Genomic DNA, 13,183 nt, shown 5'->3' with positions numbered 1-13,183 from the left:
CTTCTTGTGTCGTGAATTATTTCACTGGGGCCAAATGTGTACAGGTAAACAGGGTACAGGGTCATGAAGGCCGATGCTGCCTATCAGTGTCGTATTGGTGTTTATACTCTCTTCAGTAAGCAGGGATGCAAGTAGATTCTACCAAATCTCAGGTGTTTTTGTAGACAGATGTGTCTACCTGTCTTATTTCATTTGTGGTATTAACTCTTCGATGCCATGGATATGCCCTTTGGTTCTCAGAATGTGTAAATTAATCAGCATTAGAGGTAAATTTGTAGCAAAGATGATGATGTTGGTGTTGAAGGATGGCATTGACCCCGTTGGGTATATTTATTTGTGTGCATGAGATATTTTCATGCACGGGAATTGTTGGTTTGAAGTGGCAAAAGTATGTGTGTGTTTGTTAAATAGCAATGTGTTGAATAGACATTCTCAAAATAGTTTAGGTAACATTATTGAAAATGGAGTAATTGAAGGGCCAGTAATGCTAAATTTTTATGTTTTTCATTATTTTTATTTTGCACGCCAATCAATTACAAGTTGTCATGTTGAAAGACCCACCATTTCAAAACGTCTACATGTGTAAAATGCACTGTTGTTTACTTTTGAATTCTAGTCTGGACCAGAATACGCTCGTCAGCATGTAAAAATGCAGTTCAAACATATACAGGCTTAGTTGACAAGCTGAATACTGTATATATCAACATGCTTTGAGAGTAGAGCAAGAAATTATGGTTGACACAAAATATCAAAAAAGTTAGCATTTCTGCCCTTTTGATTGTTGATAGGAATTTCACAGTAGCATACTAGTATGGGATGAGGAGTGAAGAATGACAGCGCCCCCACTGTCAGAAATGAATAACAAAATTGGTCAGACATTACTGATATAAATATCAAGGTCGTTCCTTTTCCAGTTTTATGAATACATTTGTATTACCTATACTACATGGTAAATTTTACAGTCCATTCAAGTATTCATGCCAGTGTTCCATAGTGTAAATTCACAAAGTTTTGAGCCCCCAATGTTTTGTGAGTTATTCATTAAAATCCTACGTCATCCTGGAAGGTAAAGAGCATATACAGTTGCCAATGACACCTGTACAGCCACATGGGCTCATTGAATAGGAATGAATCTATGAAACTGGAATATAATAAAATTGTTTTGGTATTTTATCAGGATGCAGATTTTAACCTGACACAGCTGTCCATGGTCATGGCATGTTCAATATGACATAAATATAAAGGGAAGTTGGCGATCGCCTACAGTAACTCTGCTCTTTCTTTGTGCCTTCTCTTTCTGTCTGTGATAAGCTATTTTGTACTCACTCTAGCCCCGGAAACTCCATCACAGGATTGATGTTGTATGATATTATTATAAAATGTCTTTCAAATCTACCTTGTTCGGTAGTCTGTTATCAATCATTATAGTGTACGGTATGTAACCGAACCTAAACTGCATCACAGCTGCTTTAAGAAATGACTTATTACAGGTATATGGTATTACCGCAGAGACGATGTATTCGTTACACCAACTTACCAAGCACGAGTATAAGATTGCTATATGGCCTGGCATTTACCTAAAACAAGTCTGTGTGAAGACTGATAAAAAATCTAATAGCACGCAGCTCCCCACTTTGTAAACTGATATGCGTTCGCTAGAACAAATCATTTCCGATACGATTAGCACCCCGTTTTAGGGACACAGCCCTCCCTTTAGGGACCTATTATTATATATTATATATTGTATATATACAACCGGGGGTTTCCGGAATAATGGATGGTGGTCTCGACGTCGCTCGGAGAATGATGATCAGGAAAGGGGGGGGAGTGTTCAAAAATATTAACGAACAAGGGCTTATACAAAAATGTTCACTTGATCAGTTTTTCCAAGTATCAAAAAATGGCATTTAATTTCAAATATTCAGAAGTTTTCAAAATGCAACATGTCCCACTGGATTTTAACTAGCCGTGGGTCCATAGCTGTGGTGTTTTCAGACGGGATTCCTGCCTTTTACGGGCCGGTGTTGACTTTTACGATTTTAACCCTGCCACGGGGTTAGAATCGGGGTTAAAAGTCAAAACCGGCCCGTAAAAGGCAGGAATCCCGTCTGAAAACACCACAGCTATGGACCCACAGCTGGTGGTGATACAGAGTGAAGTTGTGACAGGACTCTCGTTGGATGTTGACTTCATTAGTGTTTATTTATCAAAATATTCTGAATGCCCTGGGATAATTCAATCCCACATAATGGTGACTCCCTAACTGCATGTACATTTTGCATAGAATAACATGTTTAGGGCCGACTCGCAGCGATTTCGAAGCTGTTATCCAATTGGTTGGCAGAATCTTACCGTTATAATGAAATAATACAAATAAACTCCCTAAGTTGCTGTGAATAGTGACAATCGACCAATCAGATATAACCTTGCAAACACGCTGCGAGTCAGCCGCATATTTATAGGCTAATTAATAATTTATGCAATGAAATTGTCACGCCGCCTTCACTCTCAGAGAGGTGAAAGTTGCCCCTTGTGCCAATCGCAATCTGCTGACGCTGATGTGTGCCGGTCATCATTCCACAGGTCTCCAGGATCCAAGCTCCTGTCCAGCATATCCCCATGTTCATTCTCCCCCCCCCCTCAGGATATTAAATGGTTCACTCCTTATCAGCTTCTAAGAAGCAGCAATTTGTGACAGCTTGCTCGTGTTCAGAAGGTCGTCGACCAGATGCAGATCGAGTGTGGACGATGATTCGTGAAGTTTGGTTGCGTCATAAACCCCTGCTCTTGTTATATAATATCGTGAACTCATCATCTATCAAGCCAGCTCCGTTTTACAAAGGCGTATTTGACACAACGTCCCTACCCCCGGTTTCCAGTATATTGCAGGTAAGCGAGAAGTAGCCCTGCGTACGATGCTGTGTGTTCCGCTACAGCTAATAGCCCCGCGGTGAGCGGGGCTATTAGCTGTAGCGGAACACACAGCATCGTACGCAGGGCTAAGCGAGAAGGTGCTGTTTTTGTGAACCATGGATGTAATCTATTTTTTACATCCATGGGTGAACAAGGCGGTGTCGTATCGCGTTTTGAGCACCCCACCAACTGCTCTAAAATCCACTTTTTTGTCATAAATGCATGCATCGTATAACAAATTTTAAAAATGTGGTGAATTATGGTGGAAATCGTACTGCGTGTCAATAGCAAACTTTGACTCGGCCCGCTGTCAATTAGCCGCCGAAGCCGGATATTCTGTCTAGACTGTACACAGGCGAAAAATATCTTGAAAAAGTTACGGTACTCGTCCTTTTAAAAGTATAACCTCACATATTTCTTCATGAATGCAACAGAGGCCACAATTAAGCATATTTATCCTTTTGAAAAATGTCGTATTTGTCAATCTGCTATGAAAACTGGCAGACCGGAAAATTCGACCCGAGATGAGACGACCGAGGCCCCCTCATGCCGATGATCGGAAAATCGCTCTGCCGCCCTCATTGACGTCCAACATTCACTCAATAAACATGCAGAAAAAGCATTTAGTCCTTTGCACTAATATTGTATCAATACGACATAATATAATCCTGCATTCATGTTGTGAATGTCAATTTTTTTCTAAATATTAATGAGATCAAATCATGATTAAAATTTAGCTGAATTACAAGAAGCTTTTCCTTGTACTGGATCCCTCAAAACATGCACTGCTTTAAAGAGCATCTCTTTTCCACCTCATCTGTCACATGCATCCTATAATAGTTTCTGTTGCTCCAGTAAACACAGATTGTTTATCATGAAGAAAAGGCAAAAATGGTGTGTGCATTTCTGACATATGTGTTATAGTTTTAAAAGCAGTCGTTTCTAATAAACGTTATGTTCTAATCAAATGAAAATTCAAATGACAAAGGTGTGTCCAGAAATTTTGTTCACCTAATTGAATTTGTAACAGTCCCACTCACAACTTCTACTGTACTGTACTGTATTGTACTGTACTGTACTGTACTGTAGTCTTACGATGAAGCAGGCTGTTTGTTTGTTTACATTTTGCAGTGTTGTTCAAATGTGAGTGATAATTGTTAAGATGCTGAGCCATCATCTGCAGCGCCCTACTGGAATAATCTAGCAATTACATTTCAGTGATTTTCCTATCATTTGCATTAGACAAATTTTCTCGCTTTCATCATCCATATGTAGCTAGTGCATGAGCCTCTATTCCCCGCCCCTACCCCCTGGGTATTTGACATTTTATACCTCAAGAGTCATGGCTAGAAAAAAGATATAAATTAAATTACCCAGTAAGTCCCACACCCCCCCCCCCCCCTTCAGCCATGCAGAATGATATAAATGGAAAGTGAATAAGGGATACTTTGACCTGCTTTATGAAACAAAGAATATTGATTTTTTTCCTATAGAAATGACCAAAAACATTTTAAATGCTCACTTTTCGAAGAGAATAACCCTTTTAGTTTTTTCATAAATTGCTTCCCAAAAGTACAGTATTTGTAGTACCTGTAGAATGTTATTGGCCATTTAATGGTAGTTTTGAAATTTTTACTGAAATATCGAAATGTAATTTTACTTGATATAATGAAACAATTATGTAGATGCTTGACATTACTGCTTAGTTATGTAGAGCAGAAAAGAATCAGAAAAGTGGCTCGCATAGGAACAAATCGAACAGAACTGTGAGTAATTTATTGTTCTGTGGGGCAGTTTGAAAAGGAATATTATCATAGTAATTGGCTGTTTGGGAAAGTTTTTAATCATAGAGGGTGGACAGTTGTGTAAAGTATCCACTTGCCTTCCAAATTGTAATGTTTTTCATAATACTAAAATATTGCTCATGTACTTATGAAAGCACTGTGAATTTCTTGAAAATCAAGTGATTTGCTGACCCTACATGATCAGAATATACTGAGGCTTTAATAACAGTGGGACAGATTATCGTGTAATAGCTGGAAAGTTGCAATAGGATTGTTGCCATATGTTTGAGATGAGATAATGAAAGTGTAGGGTTGAAGTTTGCACAGATAATATTCCAACAGATTAGTCTTGCAGAAAGTTGACCAAAGATTTAATAGCATACATTTTATACCAATACAATAATGATTCTAGTGATCATGATTGATTCTCTATCTATAGTGATCATGAGTGATTCTGTATAAACAGATGAGAAGGCTACAGATGTTACAAGTGTCCCATGGATTGCTCGGAAGAAACATGTCAACCCAAACTGTACGGATATCTGAACACATGGAGTTGAAACAAACTGCTGTGGATAAAGGTATTAATTGTTCTATTTAAACAGTATAAGATTTTCTTTATTCAGATTTCTGTGCAAAATTTTATTTCTTTGATCAGAAAAGCTCTACAGCATAAACTTCTCAGTAAATGGCAGTAAATGGTCTTCTGTTAATTATGTATTCTTGTATGAAAACCCAATTCTTCCATCTATATAAAGGGTCTGTACGCTCCTGGAAAGTCCTTGAAAGTTTTTAAATTTTAAGCCTCCTGGAAAAGTCATGGAAAATGAAACTGAATCCTGGAAAGTACTGGAAAATTGATAATCCACCAAAAATTTTCAAAAATGACAAGATATGATCCGTCATGATATCGTAAAAATAATAATAATATAAAATGGATGGCAAACAAGTTTGCTGTGAGCATTGTCTGGGCAATTTAAAGCTAGATCAATCCAAATTGTTTCATTCTGCAGACAACAGAATTCAGTTGACTCAGTGGTGAGTGAATGGCTGCTTCTAAAATACGCACTTCTAAAAAAGTTGGGTGACCTCTATCAAGAGGAATGAATAGGAAAATCTAGCAATCATTTACTTCAAGTATTGCCAGTTACATTCATGGGTACTGAACACTAGAAATATGATTAACTACCATTGCCTCATGAATCATAATTAACATTCTAATTTTATTTGATTATTTTATTACGTTAGTGTACAAACAATAGATATCACACGTCAATGAGGTCAAGTTGGCAGTTGAACAAGTTCTGGGAGGGTTTTAGCTACAGTTTCTACAAGTGGCAACATTATACGCAAAGGTCTGCAATATCACTTTCATGGACCCCCATTGCTCAATAGACGATGTTCCGCTGATTGCGAGATCTCACGAGACTTTAATACATGCCCGTAGAAACAGGTTTCCAGCTTAGTAATACAAGTCAAACTTTGTATGGAACTAGAAAAAGTGCAGAACTGAGCAAAGATTGCAACTTCATATATTTTATGCAGTGTTTAACGTAATTAGCGACTTGTCCTGTTTTACGCAGTTTGTCCTGTGTTGCGAGAACACGTCCACTGCGAACCACGTATTCTTGCGATATCTCGGAATATCTCGCACGGTTCGGAACATGGTCTATTCCAGCCCGTGCCCTTTGTCCTTATCATGAATAAAGTTGCATACTTGAATAAACAGCACAGCTGGTCTCCTAGGTAACAGCTTGTAGACTCTGCCAAAGGTGACTCTGAGGTTAGCCTTTTGGTGCATTATGAATCGACCTGTACACAAAGGATTGATAGTGGCATTCCTGCACCATGATTTATAAGTGCCTCTGATGTAACTTTTACATGATAGTGTACTATTAATGATTAAGCCCACTATCTGCCAGTAGCTAGAGTGAGACAAATACTAATCTTCCTATGTGCAGGAAGATGTGCTAAAAGCTGAAAGACCACCAACAACTTGAACAAGGGTCTCCAGATTGCAAAAGTCGATTTGAACTTATACGAATGCGGTGTAAATGATGATTTGTATAGGCTCCTGATATATTTAACAATACGAGACAGGAAAGAGCAAGAAAGTGAGGACTGTGTGTATAATTAGATATTAATCTTTGATCCATGCTATGCCTGAAATTTGCTATTACCTCGGAATACCTTAATTTGCATGATCTAATTTGCATGTTAATTTATTGTGGTCCCCTCATTTAAACTTGATAATATTATTTTTGTGGCATACAGTATTAAAGGTCTATGTACATACATACAGTGCTGGTCATTTGACTTTGGAGTTTCTCTGTTTATAATTTGCTCTTGTTTGGCATTGCCAATGTTTACTTTTCAACACAAAGATATACTCAGCTGAAATGCAACAATTTATCTAAAGGCACAAGACATCTTTTCATTGCTCAGAGAATGTCGCAAAGTGCTGTTGCAAATTTGAGGCTCACACCAATAGCCATAACTGTTGACAAGGTACGGCTGTCAGTCTGAACAGAAAAAATTTGACTGACGGTTAATCATCATATTTTAATGATATTTATTGCCTTGGAGTAATTGATCCAAAGAATTGTGATAAACATAAAAGAATGTACGTGCATGGAAAGACAATCAACAGTGTATTATAAGTTTGCTGAGTAGGAGAGATGGGCCTGTCACAGCTGCTTGCGGTAAACTAAGGACCTCCTCCGTTTCGGTGACGTGCCATGTCCCTGTAAGTTTTCTAGGGCAGCACAAACTGTACCAAGGAGAAGTCCTACCTAGACTACTTGTGGTAAGGTACATGTACATGGTGAATGCCCCTGTGATGTTAGAGGGGTGTTTGCCATGTAGGCCTACCGCAAGCCACTGTAACATGAACCAAGGGATGGAATATTTGGCCATCCAAGGGAAATTGCCAAGATCATCAAATGAATCCAAAAGGCCTATGTAGGATTGTCTGATGTTTTCCTCTTTATAAACTTTGACTTGCAAAAGGAAAAGGAGATTGCTATTGTGTAAGTCAGACATAGACAGATTGCACTGTCAATGTTCACATTATATTGAAGCTACTTTTCTGGGTATATAATGCACGTGTATTTTTTAATTATTTTCATAGGGACTAGATTCCAAACAAAAATGATTTTTCCTTACAAATCATACTTCATGATCTTAAAATGATAGAGTGCGTCTTCCGATGTGGTTCACCAGGACTGCAAAGTTTTAAAGAAATATCAGTTGTAGATCATACACCTGAATAGGAAAACAATTTTTTTTAGAGGCAAAGTTCTGCTGTAGTGTTTGGCTTCGTAATATTCTACAAGAAAGATAACGGGCGGCAATTGACATATCCTTTGAGGGTGTTTGCCAGAGTAAAACAACTTAATTGTAGCAGATAGTCAAATTATTTATGTGTGGTGTGTGCCAAACCCTGAAACTCCAAAATCAAATGACATAGTCCATACTCAATAATTCCAAAAAGAGGACCCTGTAATGGATAACTTTTAATGTCGGACTTTGAATATCTTTTTGATAAACTAACTCTGTCGGTGTACTGGTACTGATAAGCCAAATGCATATGCAGATGCAAACTTGACTAACGAGGTGTGCATGTTTAACCTTTTTCTTGCCAGACAGTATCACTTCCCCATCTGCTAAGTCAGTAAAAAGCAGTATTGAGCCAAAACCATATGTATTATCTCCCACTTGGCTTGGTCTCACATAACATCTTTAGTCCATAAAAATGAAGCTTACAGTGTTTTTGTTTTCAACAGTATTCAAATGTTATACACCATATGAAATATGTCGTGCTTCACTAATGTTAACCATCTTGACCTGATGGTGAAATATGGACTTGGCAGGAAAAGGGTTAAATTGCCAAAAAATAAATATTTTAACCCCTTATGTACATGTACACTCCAATCTTGTAGAAACTCACAGAAATTGTTAGCCAAGAATTTAATCACTTCATATTTATGTTTCAGCAATACCTGGAAAGAAACCTCTTGTTGTATTACTTGGATGGCTTGGAGCAACAGGGAAATCCTTGGAGAAGTTCCATCCTTTCTACACTCGGCAAAACTGTGATATTTTAACCATTCGACCACAGGCATACCATTTCTTGTGGCCACCCAAAGCCAGCATTCTTACCAGGGATTTATTGGAGTATTTAAAGAGCAATCATACAAACAAACCAATCATAGTCCATGGCTTTTCGATTGGCTGCTATGTGTACTCTATGCTACTGTTACATCTGGCGCAGTCTTCTCAATATGCAGATGTGAAAGAGCAGATTCAGGGTCAAGTGTTCGACAGTGTTGTGATTGGTGGTCTAAAGCAAATGACCATTGGAGTGTCCAAGTCTATCCACCCTAATGCTTTGGTCAGAGCATTGATAGAAAACACATTAATGGCGTATTTCTCAGTGACGTGCAACGTGACCGTGAACACCTTTGATGAAGCAATTGACATCTTCAAGAATTCACCAGTCAAAGCTCCATGTCAGTTTTTCTATTCCCTGGACGATCCAATGTGCGACCCAGATACTTTGAAGTTAGCCATGGAAAGCCTTGAAAAACAGGGAAATCTCGTCTTTGCCAAATGTTGGCCAAAATCAGGTCACACATTGCATTTGAAGAATCATCCGAAAGAGTATGAGGAAACACTAAACAGTTTCCTCAGTACACAGAAACTGACAGTTGGCACCATAATGTCAAAGCTTTAACCCAGCCTCTAACAATTTCTCTGCATACAAGTGAAAACACCAGAATTGGGCCAAGCTGAAGTAGAGAAAGAAAACATGGCTGTCTCACCCAATAAAAGTGAAAATGTTGTCATTTTATTTTTCAATGGCATAATACGTATGTTCCTTTGATTCTATGCAGCACTCGCTGCTTTATGAGAAATGTCAGCGTTCATATTATCTGATTTGGTATTGGCATTTTCTTTCAGCATGTCAATCCGTCTAAAATAATTCTATTACAAATGAAGTTTGGATGTTATTGGGCCCATTGCTGACCAACTGATGTTGATACTCAATACTATATTTGTCAAAAACAATCAGAACAACTGTAGACTCAGCTTTTTTTTGCAGGTTCTTTTGTATGGTAAAGAATTATCTCGCAATTTTTAGCTCCCATTTTGTCCTGTGATGGAAAATCTAGTGTCTATCGACATGTCTGACTGTCCATTTACTGCAAGTACTGAGAAAAACGCTGTTTGTATCACTTTCAATTTGGTATTTAGTGGAGGGGGATGATGCATTATGGATGGAAGAGGTCCTGTTGGTCAAGAAAATGCTGCAAGTTAAAAAAATATGCAAGTGAGGTCAAGAAACGTGAAAATAGTAAAAATCTAGAAGTCAGGAACTCTTACTCATTTTGCTGTGATATTGTGATATTCAGACTCTCAAACTTTTACCATTCTTTTCTGATATACAACTTGTGGGGGTTCATTCTAAAGCTCTTGATGTAAGAAAACTTTTCCCTGGCTTAGTGTTTCGAGATTACAAAATTGACTCTCTACGCATTTTTTTCTTCGTTATGCGTTTTCTATACGCAAAGGATAACACCGAAAGCACTCCACACGACTGGGCTTAGGCAACACAACACATTTCTGTCAATCACTCATTTTGTGTGGAAAGTTTCGGATTCTCTGGGCGTTGTCTGAAAAATCGGCATCGTAGTCCACACGTTATCACGTTAGGCACGTTATCATGTCAGCTTTGCCTATGAATTGCTAATTTTCAGGCGAGCGATAGTTTCTGAAAGTGAGTGATTGACAGAAATGTTGCGACAAATTATATAAATGCCAACTGTGCACGATCATCGCGTCTCGCTGTTCCCAAATTTTGATCAAGCACACATGCAGCATGGCGTCGAAGCAGACAAATCTGTTTTCTTTCAACTTTGCTCTACGAGTCCGTGAAAAAAATGATTCATCGGCAGAGCTCGTCGGAATCTCGATAAATTTTGAACACTGCAGAAGTGTCTGGATGGTAACTGGTCGTTCAGGCACCAAGTCGTTTCGGCCCAAGTCGTTTCGGCCTCTCAATTTCCAGCCCCAAGTCACTTCGGCACCGCAACCAAAGACGTTTCGGCATCTGTATTTCGATTTTTTTTCAAACTATTTAGTAATTGACTGATCCGTCATATTCGTAAGCGTGACCTTTCCTTTCTGACCCGTACTTTATGTGCATTTTGTGTGAATTTTGCCGTGCTGTTTCGTCACCGCTTTCAAACTTTTGCCGTGTCGGCGGCTATTGATATCGATAAACTTGTGTCACAGATTTGAAAATGATATGAAGTTTTTTCTTACGGTCTCTTCCCATGTTCTCACAAAGATTAAAGCATGTACGTGAATGTTAGTTGACACTATACTTTTTAGTACTTTGATTTGTAACATCACGCTCCAGCACAAGTTCCCACAGGTAGCCTTCAGCGGTGCCGAAACGTCTTGGGTTGCGGTGCCGAAACGACTTGGGGCCTGATATTGGAAGGCCGAAACGACTTGGTGCCGAAACGACTTGGTGCTGAAACGTCCACAAACCGTCTGGATAAGCTGCCATAACTCTAACTTTTGGGTTGCCCGATGTGTTTCGACGGTCGCATGTATACCCTTCGCTGTTACGTTTCAACATTGTTCAAGTTGTTCGTTAAACTGTTTTCATTAAAATAATGTTACATCGCGTACAATCCGAATATGTAGTGTAGGTTTATTCAACGGCACATTGTATTTTGCAGTCAGTTTTTTCATCAATCGAGTGCGGAAGTGAAATTACGCACTCAAATCCAGCTAGCATGCAATTTTAGCAGACTAATGCGTATGCCGTACGTGAGGAGAAAAAAGTCACCAGTTTCCATTCTTTTTTTTTGTCAGCCTGGTGAGAGACCAGGCCATTTACCATTAGTACCATTCGATTGTGTTCATGAGGAAATATCTTATCATCTTTGATTGGAAATTTTTGTCAGTGTATTGAATGCTTATTGCCACTTTGTCAATTTGTTGAAATTTTTACAGACTCAATCAATTCATGTTAAGATGTAAAAATGTAATAATAAATTTGGGGCTTTAAAAATTGCAGAGCAATGCAACTCAGCTTGTGAGTGTTATTAATCAATTATTAATCTTATAGCAATAAGAATTTCACAAGGGTTTCATTAACACTCATCATTTGTAATTTTTTTTCACATTCTACTTCTGGTTTTATATAACATATTCATTGCAAGGGGACCCAGGCCAGAAAATGAAAAGTTAATTTTTTAGAAACACATTCATCACCAGTTTGGTACAACTATGATTTGTGTTGCACCTTGGTTTTGACAAGTGGCTTAGTGTTTTTGGATTAAGGCTGAAAAAAAATGTTTCCTGGCAGTTTTAGACAAATTGGGCCCTGAAATGATTCAACACCATTCAGGATTAGCCAGTGTATCTTTTGGATGAAAAATAGACTATCCAGACATTAGTTCCAATGCACAGAACTGTACAAATGTGAGGACATTCAAGCACTCAATCCAAGCTTTCAGTCAAAAAGGGCTAATCTCTATGGTAGTTTTGGCTCATTTTGTTGTGTCAGTTACTGAACCATGGGGGAAATTAAGGCTGTTTTACAAGCATTATAGACAATTTATAAGCGATATTTCAGAAATTTGACAAAATGCTAAGACAATCTATCCCAACAATTTTTTCTTGAGAAAGGGGTTGGACTAATAGAATCTCACACCCCCAAGGACCTGGGATCAGATTTCTCACAGGAGTTAGGGATATTTTGTCTCTACAGTGAGTGTGAGACAAATATCCCCAACAAGTATGAGAAATCTGATCCCCAGGTCCTTCGGGGTGTGAGATTCTTTTTCTCACATGACCACAAAACGCGTTAAATCATAACTGTATCAGAGACTATCCTACTTCATAGCCATCTAGTATACCGTGTCACTAACGCAAACTCTGTTGTGAGTTCCACTGCCGATACTTTGACAACTCTATGGATGAGAAGGCCAACAGAAAAAAATTGGCTATGTTCCAAGTGGCCTATGATCACCAGTTTTTGGAAAATTCCACTGTCTTTTGTGAGTCTGTCACCAACGACATACAACATAATCCAAAATTGTGACACCGCTGTCGTCTGGCACTGTACTCTGACCTACTTACTTTGTTGTTCCGGTCTGTGTGTTACTCATTGTGTCATTGGATGATATTTTGTACGTGGAACAAAAGTCTGTTTTTACCATCCAGTCAGAGCTCGTGTTATGTATACTGCAGAGAGGGGGACAATTTCTGAGAGAGTGGGATTGATTTTTCCCACAGTGTTGATCCCACACTCCCAGTGGACAGGAATGTGAGCAAAATGATCCATAAATTTTCTCATCAGCAAAAAGTGTATAATTGCTCTTTATATCATGTTAGGTTCATTTTGTTCAGAAATTTGACAAAATGTTATGACAATCTATCCCAACAAGTTTTTTCTTTGGGAGGGG

At 38.5% G+C, this 13,183-nt stretch overlaps 1 protein-coding gene across 1 annotated transcript; it reads left to right on the top strand.

The window, feature by feature from the left end:
- Positions 1-2,517: 2,517 nt before the first annotated feature.
- LOC139121667 (transmembrane protein 53-like) lies at positions 2,518-11,800 on the top strand. Its single transcript, XM_070686745.1, has 3 exons — positions 2,518-2,889; positions 5,164-5,278; positions 8,693-11,800. The coding sequence occupies exons 1-3, from the start codon at positions 2,653-2,655 to the stop codon at positions 9,430-9,432; spliced, it is 1,092 nt and encodes a 363-aa protein (XP_070542846.1). The 5' UTR covers positions 2,518-2,652; the 3' UTR covers positions 9,433-11,800.
- The last annotated feature ends 1,383 nt before the right edge of the window (positions 11,801-13,183 follow it).

The sequence above is a fragment of the Ptychodera flava genome, chromosome 21 (assembly GCF_041260155.1).
Source record: "Ptychodera flava strain L36383 chromosome 21, AS_Pfla_20210202, whole genome shotgun sequence".
Lineage (NCBI taxonomy): Eukaryota > Metazoa > Hemichordata > Enteropneusta > Ptychoderidae > Ptychodera > Ptychodera flava.
This window is presented reverse-complemented; position numbering and strand designations above follow the sequence as displayed.

What these genes read in the sequence shown, in the direction of transcription:
- LOC139121667 (XM_070686745.1), top strand. Translation starts at nt 2,653, where the DNA reads ATGGTTCACTCCTTATCAGCTTCTAAGAAGCAGCAATTTGTGACAGCT. An exon ending in CGGTTTCCAGTATATTGCAG is followed by an intron (nt 2,890 to 5,163) that starts GTAAGCGAGAAG and finishes CTGTATAAACAG; the next exon opens with ATGAGAAGGCTACAGATGTT. An exon ending in ACAAACTGCTGTGGATAAAG is followed by an intron (nt 5,279 to 8,692) that starts GTATTAATTGTT and finishes TTTATGTTTCAG; the next exon opens with CAATACCTGGAAAGAAACCT.